We start from the raw sequence: 12,980 nt of genomic DNA, 5'->3' as shown, positions 1-12,980 counted from the left end.
GGTCTCTGTTGCTTTTGCAGATTTTTATTTAGAGCCTCCGAGTATGCTTTTGTGTATTTATGTGTGTTATTTGCCAGTGTTGGTTTAGTAGGTCTATGTGAGACTGGTGGTGTGTTACAAGTATTTTCCTTGTCCTCTTGACTGTCGGTTCCAGTCTTGGGTTGAGAGAGCTTTGCCTCCAGTTTGGCTGTTTAATTGCATCTCTCGCACATATTAGTGTTTGGTGGTAGGAGGAAAGGGTTGTCTGTGCACATGAGGCAGTTGTAACATTGCCTCAGAATGCCCAGATTCACCAGTTGGACTGGAGAGTACACCTGAAACTGCCCTTTGGACATGCCTGAATAGGTAAAGTGAGCTGTTTTGCTGATTAGCTGGTAGGGACGAATAGAGAGCCTTGTCCTTCTGGACAGTATAGGGGGTCTAGTGCTAGGGTTATTTAGTCCTTGCTATGAGTTTTGAGCAAGTGCTGGGCTGTGAAATGAATGGTTTGAGTGCTTAAGTTGAAAGTTTGTCTAGTTCCAAGGGAAAAATTGAAGAGCAGACTTCGTGGAGCTGGGAATAGTTTAACCCTAGCTAACTGGCACTGCCCGGCACTCAAATGCGGTTTTTATAGCAGGGAAATGAAAGAGCGAGAAATTAGCCCAAAATGGACAATAAACTACTAACTTCTGGGCTACAGCAAACAAGGTGCTCAAATTTCAGAAATAAACAGATCAAATAAGCAGGCACAATAAGCCTTTAACCGGAAATTCCCAGCTTAGAAGGGCAGAATCTAGCCTCTCCTCCCACAAGAGTGCAGACTACAAGCCTTCTTAATGTAAAACAACTGGCCTGTAGCCAAAGTGCTTAAACCAGAACTAATGTGCTTTTAGAATAACAGACACTAAGCCTTCAATCAGCAATTCCCAGCTTAGAAGGATGTAAGCTAACCTGTCCTGCCACAGCAATGCAGTCCACAAACCTTAATGTAAAACAGCTGGTTTGAAGCCCAAGTGCTTAAACCAAAAGGCTAAGAATAAAAGTTACAATTTAACCAGGCTACTACCAAGCAGCAATAACGGCAGCAGAATAGCACAACTGAGTACTTTTAAGAAGAAGAACAAGCAAAATAAGGTAATAAAGTGGGGAGATACACAATTACAATTAAAGCAGATGAATAAAGTGCATTTATAGATATATATATATATATATATATATATATATATATATATATATATATATATAACAATAGAAAACTGGCAAAATGATTTAAACAAATTACCCAATTAACCAGTAAAAAAAACTCAAAACTGAGCCCTGTTCCAGCAGTCTTCAATCTGACAAGTTCTAACCGCACACTCCTGCCATGAGGGTGCAGGGGAACCTTCTCCAAAAAAGATGGCCTGGATTAGTGCTCAAGTTATACAAACGAAGCTAGATTCAGCAGGCCTGAATCTAGTCTGTGCTACAGCAGACAAGGTACACCAGTATCAGAAAACACAGTTCAAATAAGCAGGCACAGTAAGCCTTTAACCAGAAATTCCAAGCTCAGAAGGGTAGAATCTAGCCTCTCCTCCCACAAGAGTGCAGACCACAACCTTCTTAATGTAAAATAACTGGCCTGGAGCCCAAGTGCTTAAACCAGAACTAATACACTTAGAATAAGACACTGAGCCTTCAATCAGCAATTCCCAACTTAGAAGGATGTAAACTACCTGTCCTGCCACAACAGTGCAGACCACAAACCTTCTTAATGTAAAACAACTGGTCTGAAGCCCAAATGCAATAACCAAAAGACTTAGAATAACAGTTACAATTTAATCAGGCTACTACCAAGCAATAATAAATGCAGCAGAATAAACACAATTGAGTACTTTTAAGAAGAGGCAAAGGCAAAATAAGGTAATAAAGTAGGAAGAAACACAAATACAGTAAAAGCAGAAAAAGTGCAAATTGTTTTTTTTATAATAATAGAAAACAAGCAAACTGATTTGAACAAATTACCCAATTAACCGGTAAAAAACCTCAAAACTGAGCCCTGTTCAAGTAGTCTTCAATCAGACAAGTTCAGGGCCTAAATGGGTATGCCTACTCAAATGTTCTTTCTGTATTAGGCAGGATGAGCTAATGAGACTAGACTAGGATAGAGCTGGGATAAGGCTGAACAGATGGGAATGGTAGGAGTGTCTGAAATCAAAATATGATCTTACTGTACTCGGTTGAGTGAGCAAATAAGATGGGCCCAGGAGGAGTGTTCAAACACAAATTTACAGGAGGGGCGGTCAATTCCAAAGCCACCAAGATTAATACCACAACAAGAACACGGAGGGTGGGTGGGGAAAACAACTGCAGACAGAGACAGGGCTTCCAATATTCAGTAAACAAATGAATAGGCAGATAAATGCAGTACTATTTTTAACACAATATTCAATGAAACAATAAACAGAAAAAATAAAAATTCAGTACTATCTTATAACTGCAAGTTTATACTTATCTCAGCTTGTAATAAAGTTGATTTAGGGTGTGCAAAAGCTAACCAAACAGCTCCAGTATGCAACTATTCAGCAGAAATAATTTCAGAGATAAGGGACTAATACTTTAAGGCACAGAGAATCCCTCTAGTCTAAGACTTCTACACCGAATAACAATGAAGTGAGATGAATAAACTAACTGCAGACAGGGAGAGAGAGGGAGCTTCCAATTTTCAGTAAACAAATAAATAGGCAGATAAATGCAGTACTATTTTTAACACAATATTCAATGAAACAGAAAAAATAAAATTCAATACTGTCTTATAACACTGCACGTTTGTACTTATCTCAGCTTGTAATAAAGTTGATGTAGGGTGTGCAAAAGCTAACCAAACAGCTCCAGTATGCAACTATTCAGCAGAAATCCTAGATTCATAGTCTTTAGAGTCCTTAAGTCTAAGTTTTGATGTATGAGTGATATATTTAAAACCTGTACATTATTCTGAAAATGAATGTCTTTTAATTATGTAGCTTTTAAAGCTGATTTTTACCATATTAGCTGGTGCTTTAGTGTACTATGATGTCTTTTTCTTATAGCAAATGAAACCTTTTTCCAGTTATTTATAGATTTGCATATTTACACATTGTACTGTTTGTTTTTATTGCATAGCCTATCAAGCTTGATGGCTCTTTTCTGAAGACTAATTGAAATCTGCAGTAAAAAGATGACCTTATAAGTCGTCTTGAAACATAATTACCATATTCTGTGTTAACTTGTGTCTATAAATTTTTATTTAAATTTCCTCTATCATGCTACTTACCTTTTTTAACTTTATGAATATTATGGGGTGTAATAGTTTACTAAAACCTACATTTTCTGTACTTCAAATCTATACCTTTGCATTGTCTGTTAGTGTCCTTAATTTCTGACATATACAATAGTTGCGTAAAATGCACTGTAATCTCTAAACTAATAAATAACTAATGCTGCCTATTCTTTAGATAACTTATCTTAATAGTTTATTAAACTTATGCTTTCTGCATTTCAGGTCTATATCTTTACATTTTATGTTATTGTCTTCTTAACTTTTTAACTAATAGGTTCATAGGCTCATAGGTAGGTACTAGGCTATCTGTCTGAAGGCATTTATAAGCCTAGCTAGAATGTGTTTGCTTTCACTGCCCCCTTAGATTAGATCCCTGTGCCTCTGTCCAGCAGAGCCACTGAAGTGATCCCCGGGGTAAACTTTCTGTTTCCCATCCACTTGTCAAGGTTTCTCTTTGAGGAGCTCTGCCTGATGTAAATTGGAATCTTGTTCCAAAGTATGGGAAGTCTCTGGGATGGGGATCTATCCCTCCAGCACATCCTAGTTATTGTTGTGGTGAGGTTTAGATCCCTAGAGTGTGTGGCTCGAGGGGATATGTTTTTTTTAGGTGGAGCATGTCCATCAATTCTGGGTTGGACATAGTCTTGTATGTCAGGCAGAGATCACCTCTGAGTAGGTGGTATGCAACCAAGTACAGCTGGAGGTTCTTTAGTCGAGCTGCATAGGGCATCTGATTGAGGCCAGTGATCCCCTTGGTGAGGTACGTCTCTGGTCTTTTCAGCTGTTGCAGGTGCCTTGTAAGGTACATCCCAAATGGGGCATTGTACTCTATGATGGGTCTGATGAGTGATGAGTAGAGGGGCACAATGACCTCTTTTGATCTAGATGCAAACCCTTTTGTGATTAGGTGGGCCACATAGAAGGATTTTCTAACCACTTTGGCAATGTGATTATCAAAGGAGAGATTAATATCTACTTGGGTTCCCAGATCCCTTATTACGTCTTCCATATTTAGGGGACTACCACCTATGTGGTAATTTGTGGGTACTTTGTTTTTTCCAAAGGGGATGACTATGCACTTTTTAGCATTTAGCTTGAGGCCATGATTTTGACACCAGGTATCCGTCTCTGTAGACTCTTTTGGAGGATGTCTGTGTCAGCCAGAGAGTCAATTATAGCCCCTAGTTTGCAGTCGTCTGCGAACTTGGTCAGCCATAGTCCTCCTGTGCTTGCATGTACCTCTGAGAAGTATATGCCGAACAGAAGGGGTCCTAGGAGTGAGCCCTGGGGAATGCCACCGGTTTAGAGTCAGACCTAGCTCCCGCAACTCTCACCATATGGGTTCTGTCCATGAGCCAGTTGGCAACCCATCTTGTGACCATAGAGGGTTATGTTCAGGCTGGTTAGCTTGTCTATGATACCAGAATGGGGAATGGTGTCAAAGGCCTATGCACAATAATTATGTAAAGTGTACTGTAATTTGTAAATTAATTAACAAATTAAGACTGCCGTGTTATACCTTGAGTATACTGAATAACTATTACTACCCATTATTTAAATAACTTATTTTAATAAGCCTGTAAAAAATAATTCTGTCACTTTACTCTTTTAACTAATGACTGAATAATGTAATAAGTCTGTTGCAAATAAGTCTGTCACTTTACCCTTAACTAATCACTAAATAATGTAATTCTGTTACTTTACTCTTAAACTAATGACTGAATAATGTGAAGTATTTTGAGATTTGACTGAAATGTACTATACGAATACATAACCGAATATGAATGTCATATTCTGAAACTTGACTGAAATTTACATTAGTGTATATTGAACATTTAAAATAGCTGTGTATATTCTGGAAACTAACTCTGAAAACATGAGAACATTGTCTGAACATAGATAAACTGAAATTAGTACTATTGTACAATTGTTTGAAAACATGAAACATTTTGACAGTGTTACATGAACACAGATAAGAAGTGAACTGAAATCTTTTTTTTTTTTTTTTTTTTGTCAGTGTTGTCTGAATAGTAATAAAAACTTAACTGTCTGAAACACACATACTTGCTTTAACTCATACATTTTAACTTTAAACAAACATTGAAGAAATAACTGAAGTACATAGATGGTCAACTTCCATACCACAGCTCTTGCCAAATTTTACTCTGTGTTTCAGTCACTGATGAGGTAAAGGAAGGCCTGCTTTAATGTTGAAGTGTCCTCTTTATAGTTAGGCCTTTTAAACCTTTTCTTTTTATTTCTTGTGCAAGGCTGGGTGATGACTGTATCGAGTATCAGATCCTTAAAATAACATTTGTATCTTTAACAGTTATAAACTGATAGCATTGCTTATTACCATGGCTCACATGTCATTCTGGTCTGAGGTCACTCTGCAGGCCTATCTTCCAACATCTGCACTGTGGGTCTCCAGGGAGATGACTCCCTATCTTCCCCAAATACCAAAGCTGCAACAAAAGTCAAGGTCAGATAAACACATCCTTTAGTCACCCCTTTAAAGTGGACAACCACACCAAAGCGAACCACTTCCTTTTCTTTGCCACAGCCTCACTTCTTCTCAGACAAAGCCCAAGACTTCCTTAAAATAGTACAGGAGTTCATGGCTTTCATGAAATCTAGAAAGCCATCTTATTCTTCTACCTCCAAGGCCTTCTCATCTAAAGGGAGTAGGGAAGTAACTTTTCAGGAAGAGGAAGATTCCTCTAGCTCTGAGGATGAGAAGGAATTGTCTTATTTACCCGTCAAACTTTCCCCACACTCAGACTCCAATGACAGCTTCGCTTTTGCACCCCCTCCAGACCTTTCATTTGGGAATACCTTGCATAGAATGAAGGAGGCTTTCATTTGGGAAAGTAAGCAGTCCTCTCCCAGACCCCTTACAGGGAACCGCTAAGCTTGCCTTCACCCAAACCAATGGTTATTCCTCCGGTACACATTGTATTAAATTATGTCTTTGAAGATGTTATTTACACCTCAGTTCCCTACCCCCTTGTTCCTAGGAAACCAGACTAGTTTTACAGAGTGCTTGAATCTCGCAAGCACCTCTACAGAAAACCAAAGGCTAACCCTTCTGTAGCCATATGAATCCACAAGAGCTGTACCTAAGAGACCAGTGAGACATCCCATGCCTAATGATGCCTAATGACAGGGAAGGTAGATTATTGGACAGATTTGGGAAGAAAGCTTATGCCTCTACCACCCTGGCAATAAGAGCTTTGAATTTTCAATTCCATGTACTAAAGTAGACTGTAGTGCTTATCGAACCTTATCCAAGGAAATCCAGGAGATAGCCAGAGAAGCTTTACACGTCTCCAGACACTCCCTAAACTGTGGCTGTGATACCTTAGATGCTTCTTGCAGAGCGGCTGACATAGGTTTTGTCATTCACATGCATGCATGGCTCAGGACCCAGCCCCTGTTGGATCAGGTAAAGGCTGAATGACAGGATGCCTCATTGGCCAAGGAATTTTGGTTCTCCAGCTGAATAAGTTTTTAGAAAATGGTCAGAAAAGGAAAGCAAATTAAAACTGAAAGAATTTTGCATACCTCCTACTGCAAGGTACAGGAGAATTTACCATTTGGCATGAATGCTGTGAAGGGCTTGGCATCCAAACCTGTCTTTTAAGTCAACTCTGTTTGAGCCGATTTAATGATCGGGGTGGAAGGTGCCCTGAAACTTTGGAAGCTAGCCAGCTGTTCTATCTCATGCAGGATGTAAGTCATCTTAGGTTAGGCAACTGCAGCAGTGATCAAACATGGTTATGAGTTTACTTACAACTGTATCTTCTTCTTCTGGCAATTGTTCATGTTTATTTGGTAAATATGCTGTGCTCAGCAAGTCTGTTGCATGTAGCTCATAGTGTGATCTTTTTATCACTTTCTGATAATTCTTGTGTAGAACAAGTGAAATCTTCTGCAGGCTTGAATGTGTTGTTTGCAAGTATTTCTGCTCTGTTTCCTAGTAATTATTTTTACCAATGAGATATTCACAGAATTTCTCATACCTCTGCACTGTTGATAAACAGTTCTTTTTTCTGAATGCATGCTTTTTGCTCTTAGCCCATGAGCTTTTAGACATTTCTCTTGACACCATTTTGACTAGCATCTGTAACTAATTTGAGTATCTCAGAATTGTGTTCCTGTTGTAACAACTTTCTTAAAGTAGTAGTTGTCTCAGAAATGCTAAGTACAAACACTAACATATTTCGCATCATTCTCATTCTCCAGTAGATTTCTTTTGAGTTTGTACTTTGACTTCCCAACGAGCAAGACCTGAGCCTTTGAAAAAATGAAGCTATCACCTCACAATTCAGACAAGTGTTCATACCTCTAGAACCATAAACAATACCAGAGAACTGTAAATAGCAAACTATTCATCACAAGTAATCCTTATACTGGATACATTCACTTCTCTAGTCTTAAACTAGATTTTATAAGCCACAATAAATATGAATTGTGTAATGTTGCATAAATAGCTTAGATATCTCCGTAACCATTTAAGCAACACGCCTACTGCCAGCAGCATTTTCTTCATAAAGCTGTGAGCTTTCATATGTGGCTAAACGGTTTTATTTGTGTCACTTAATTCTCGAGATATTTAGAGAAATGAGAAAATTATTGCAATTCAGAAAAATAGCATACGAATAATTTTGAATATCTCTAATTGCACTAGACAGAGGTCAGATATTAATACAGTTGTGTTTGGCATTGTGTAAGTTTTAAGACATACTCTTCTAATAACTTTTATGTAGAATAGTTTTGGAATTGCTGCGGTAGCGTTGTCGCCTCCCAGTTCGACGTTGCCCGTTCGATTCTCAGTTAGAGCGTCTTCTGTGTGGCAACATGCATGAATGGGCATTCTTCGTTGAAGGTTGTGCGTTAGGCCCGGCAAGCCAGCACGTAAAACTCTACTGCCAGTCATTAGTGGACCGGAGTTCCGCTGTGGTGACCCCTGACCGGGAAAAGCCGAAAGACTTTTTTAGTTTTGGAATTATTAATGCAAATATGAACAAGCCATATTTGACACTTAGAGTAATTAGTAGTACTTAACGTCAGAAACACCTGGAGGCATCACTTGGCCACAGTGAGTTAAAAATCTCCAACACTTGCTTGTTTGCTGTCCTTGGCATTTGCAGTATTGCTTTGATTTTTGCTGGATTAGGTCTCAGACCTCTTACGTTAGGCTGTGACCCATGTATTTCAGAATTGTCGCTGTGATTTTTTGTTCTTTTCATTTAACCTGAAACATGCTGTCTTAGTCCATTTGGCAGCTGTATCTGTCTCTTGCTTTGCTTTTCTTGTGTCTGACCCCCCAGTAATCTCTTATGAGTTATATTTATAACACCTTCCAAGTTGTCAGTCACCTGGATAACAGCTCCTTGCTATAGCTGCAGTGCAAATGAAGTACCAGATGTCTGAGAAATCTGTGTGTATTAAATGTATACAGTTTACAGTTTCCTTAATCTAGTTTTTTTACAGAAGCCGTAGTTTTAATCTGGTACTCAGAAAAATTAACCTCACAGCAAGAGGTTCTCCTGTTCGATTCACGGCAGGAGTGCCTTCTGTATGGAGTCTGCATGTCCTCCCTGCGATCGAGTGGCTCACGAAAGACATGCGTGAATGGGCGTGCCTTCGCTGAAGGTTGGACTTCGGGCTGGCAACTCGGCACCATAAAAAATCTACTGCCAATCATTAGCGGACTGGAGTTCCACTGTGGCGACCCCTAACCGGGAAAAGCCGAAAAGACAAAATGAGATCACCACTTCAACTATAAGTAATGGGCAGTGCTCCCTTATAATCACTTTATTCAAATCATGCAGGCCATGTAATTATGTGTTTCTTTTTTAGTGACACAGCTATAAAGATTCCACTTTCTAGCCAGGTATCTTTCTTGCAGGACATGTTTTCCAGTCAGGTGCATTTGAGCCATATTTCCATAGTGAATTGTACTTCTGTAGCTCTAAACACAGAATCTCTTGAAAGAAGATAGGCTTCTTTACTTCTTTAGATGTATTTCCAGTTTGAGGTCTGTATTCTAGCTGAATTTTGTGGAATGTCTGCATACCACCTAGATTCATAGGTGTATACTAGGCTAATAACCACTGGGGCTTTTATAAACACTAGGCATGCATCGCAAGTGTATCCTGCAAGATTTGTGAGCCTTAAGAAGTTATTTTAATGGGTCTGTTCATCAGAGAATAGGTGCTAGATCTGTGGTGAATTTTCAGTTAGTCGCCCACTGCTTGCTTGAATAAGGTTAGAGAAGAACTCTGTGTCACATGGATGGGGAAGCCTGTTCCAGAGGAGGGGAATTCTGTGAGATACTTACCCGTCCCTCCAACATGCCCTATTTATGCTGCAAGCAAGGTTCAAGTCCCTAGATCTAGTAGTTCTTATGCTATTGGTTTTGCAGTTGTGCAAAAGGTATATCAAAGTGGGATGCCTTGTATGCCAGGCACAGATCATCTTTCAACAACCTATAGGAAACAAAGTGTAGATGTAGGAGTATGAGGCAACCTGCATAGTGACGTGTTTACGCCCTGCATGACGTGCTAATCACTCTAGCTAGCTTATTTGCCTGAGAACTCCCTCTCTCTCTCTCTCTATATATATATATATATATATATATATATATATATATGTATATGTATATAAAAAATGTGTCTAATATATGTATACATACACACATATAGATGTGTGTGTGTGTGTATATATATATATATATATATATATATATATATATATATATGCATAATCTGTAGAACTATTCAGATGGGAAGCATGCATCTGTTCTTTCCAGACCTTCGTGCAACTTCCTTTCATCTTCATTCAACAGCTTTACTAAGCATATTACTTGAGCCTTGACTTTGAAAGTCTGTCCTCCTTTGGCACCTCAGTGCTTTGGGACTTTGCTATCTGCTCTCTTGCCTTCCAGCCTTCCTGCAGTACTTAAGTCCTCAAGGAGATTTTAACTTGTGCTGCACAGAATACAATTTGTACCTGTCATATCAACTTTAACTGAAAGAAGAACTTCTGTTTTGGCGCTTCCCTGCCACTCCCGCCCTTCCCATACAAACACACACACACACACACACACACACACACACACACACACATACACCATCCTGTTCATCAGCCTTTTCACTTAGTTTTTATGGATCGATTTTCCTTCAGGTTGGGCAAGCATAAAAGTTTTGCCCGTCAAGTGTGGTCTATAAGTGTATGAGGGAACCTAGGAGCTGAAAACTTCCTTCTAGGCTGGCTGTTGGCAGGATCTGTAGATTAACCCACCTCCAAAACATTTCTTCTACAGAAGTTGATTTATGCAATTTTCAAAAACCTGAATGGTTTGTCACAGTGATTGAGGTTGAGAATTAAATACAGTCTTTGTTGTGTTAAGACTATTTTTTTATGCTATGTCACAGATGGCTCTAAAAGCCATAGTGTTGACAACAGTAAGAACTAGGCAATTGAGCACTGTTACCTTGGGCTTTGACCAGCGCCTGCCATACCAAAGTAAGGTTTGCACAATACTAACTGAAAATAACAGTAACAAATCTGTGTATGCCAAATACTCACCAGCAATATTGATGTGCTTGGTGACACTGGGTAACATGCTTAACCCTCTGCTCATCTGAACTATCATGAAGAAACAAACACTTACTGAACTATATTGTTACACTGAACATATATGGAAAGTCGCATCACTGGAAAAAAAAACCTTGAGAGGTGACCTGGAATGTGGCAACAGTTGAAAATGCTCTGTTAACATTGTCCTTTCAGACAAAATTCACGTTTTCCTTTTGGTAATGGAGTCCTGGCTCCTCGTTTCCTGCTAGGTCAAAATTGAATTCATGTAATATCTTTCAAAACAGAGCTGTTTTGGTACCTAGAATGTTCTGGTCTAATTAAAGTAATATGACTTTTGACAGAAAGTAACACTTTGTAGAGCACTGATTTTACTTGTGTTTATTTATGTGTGCTTTGTAAAATCTGTGCTGCATTTTTACTAAAAAAAAGAAAAAAAAAACTGCACGTTTTCTACATTTTTCAAATTTCACCTTTGATACATCGTTACTGAAAGAAAACTAAAGGTTTTGTGTTTTCTTTTTTGCACATAGGACAGACATCTGGCATATGACACCTGGAAGGTGTAAAGGTGTTGGTATACTGGCCGGACATTAGGCTGTCCTCAGAAGGATATACCAGGAGTAAAAAATACTGCAACAGCGAACAGTAGGACATCTACTGTTAAGATCTTACAGAACTGTACATTTCCTCCCATCTCCCCAAAAACATACTCATTGACTATTTTTAATGTATTGCATTACTTACTGTTGCCTAGTCGTAGCTCAGAGAAGTCCAAGAGGGACTAGTGCACTTGTTCATTTAACAAGCAGAGCTGGTAATCCATTATAAAAGGAGTATGTTAGAACATTGTCTGCATGATAACAATTGATTCAGTAATGAATTTCTGTAGCTCTGATTTTTTTTTGTTTCTTTTCTATTCCTAAAACAGAATTTCTTGTGGTATTGCGGCAGATGTTGCTCAATGGGATATTTGTAACATACCTTTGAAAACAGGCTCAGTAGATGCTATTGTCACAGATATGCCCTTTGGAAAGAGGTAAGCATTGTTTATATTTCTCATGAGCCACAGTGATAAGGCAGGCTAATTTGTTTTCTGAAACGGTAATTTTACTTCTGTGTTCATTCTGAAAAAACTGTGCTCATCAGTAATAAGTCAGTAACTGGCTTAATTTATTTTGTAGTATGTATATCTATGTGGATATATATATATATATATATATATATATATATATATATATATATATATATATATATATATATATATATATATATATAGTATGTATATCTCAGTTCAAGACCAGCTTTTGCTTCTGATAATGCATTGGCAAACCCGATGTTGCTTGAACTCAGGCATATTTTCCATTAGTCTGTCACAAAGGACACCCTCTTCTAGCAGACATGAATCTTATCAGACATTGATACATTATCACCAGACATAGTGTAATGCTTTCCCTAGAAAACTGTCATATTCCTTAGTGATTTACATATTTTAGACATTCTTTTATTTTCAGTATTTTTTGTGAAGTAGCAGCAGTTAGCGTTGTTGCCTCACAGCAAGAGGTTATCCCGTTCAATTCTTGGCTGGAGCGCCTTCTGTGTGGAGTCTGCATGCCCTCCCTGCGGTCAAATGACATCTGAAGACATGCAGGTAGTTGTGTGTATGAATGGGTGCGCCTTCTTTGAAGCTTGGGCGTCGGGCTGGAAATTCGGCACCTTAAAAATCAACTGCCAATCATTAGCGGACCCGATTTCCACTGTGGAGACCCCTAACCGGGATAAGCCGGAAGACATACTACTACTAGTCTAGGTGTCTTCCCCACTGTACGATTAGTTCACTAAAATCATTTAGAGCTAACTGTGGGGACCTACCTTGAAAGGGTAGTATAGTTAGGTTTACTGTCTCCAAAATTCATAATTTATGATCTTCCAAAGGTTCTTGTCTTTGAGAATGTACAGTGTAATGACATTACACATCTGCTGCATGAGTATGTTCATCTCCTTCACCTGCCAGTTATTTATATAATTTAAGTAATGTTATTTAATTAATTGAATTATTTATTTTGTTTTGCCTCTTGCACATTTCAGGTCTCAGTTC

The 12,980-nt window shown here is 38.6% G+C and overlaps 1 protein-coding gene across 3 annotated transcripts in view; it reads left to right on the top strand.

Moving 5' to 3' along the window:
• The window catches only part of THUMPD3 (THUMP domain containing 3), a 688,598-nt gene that overhangs the window by 406,524 nt on the left and 269,094 nt on the right, over window positions 1-12,980 (top strand). For all 3 annotated transcript variants that reach the window (XM_044078641.1, XM_044078640.1, XM_044078642.1), the window contains exon 8: window positions 11,814-11,921. In XM_044078641.1, the coding sequence (XP_043934576.1) occupies window positions 11,814-11,921 (108 nt within the window). The remainder of the gene's footprint in view (window positions 1-11,813; window positions 11,922-12,980) is intronic.

Source organism: Protopterus annectens, chromosome 7.part1 (assembly GCF_019279795.1).
Source record: "Protopterus annectens isolate FY-2018-M chromosome 7.part1, PAN1.0, whole genome shotgun sequence".
NCBI lineage: Eukaryota > Metazoa > Chordata > Ceratodontiformes > Protopteridae > Protopterus > Protopterus annectens.
Note: the sequence above shows the minus strand (reverse complement) of the source record. Positions and strands in the feature narration are given on the sequence as shown.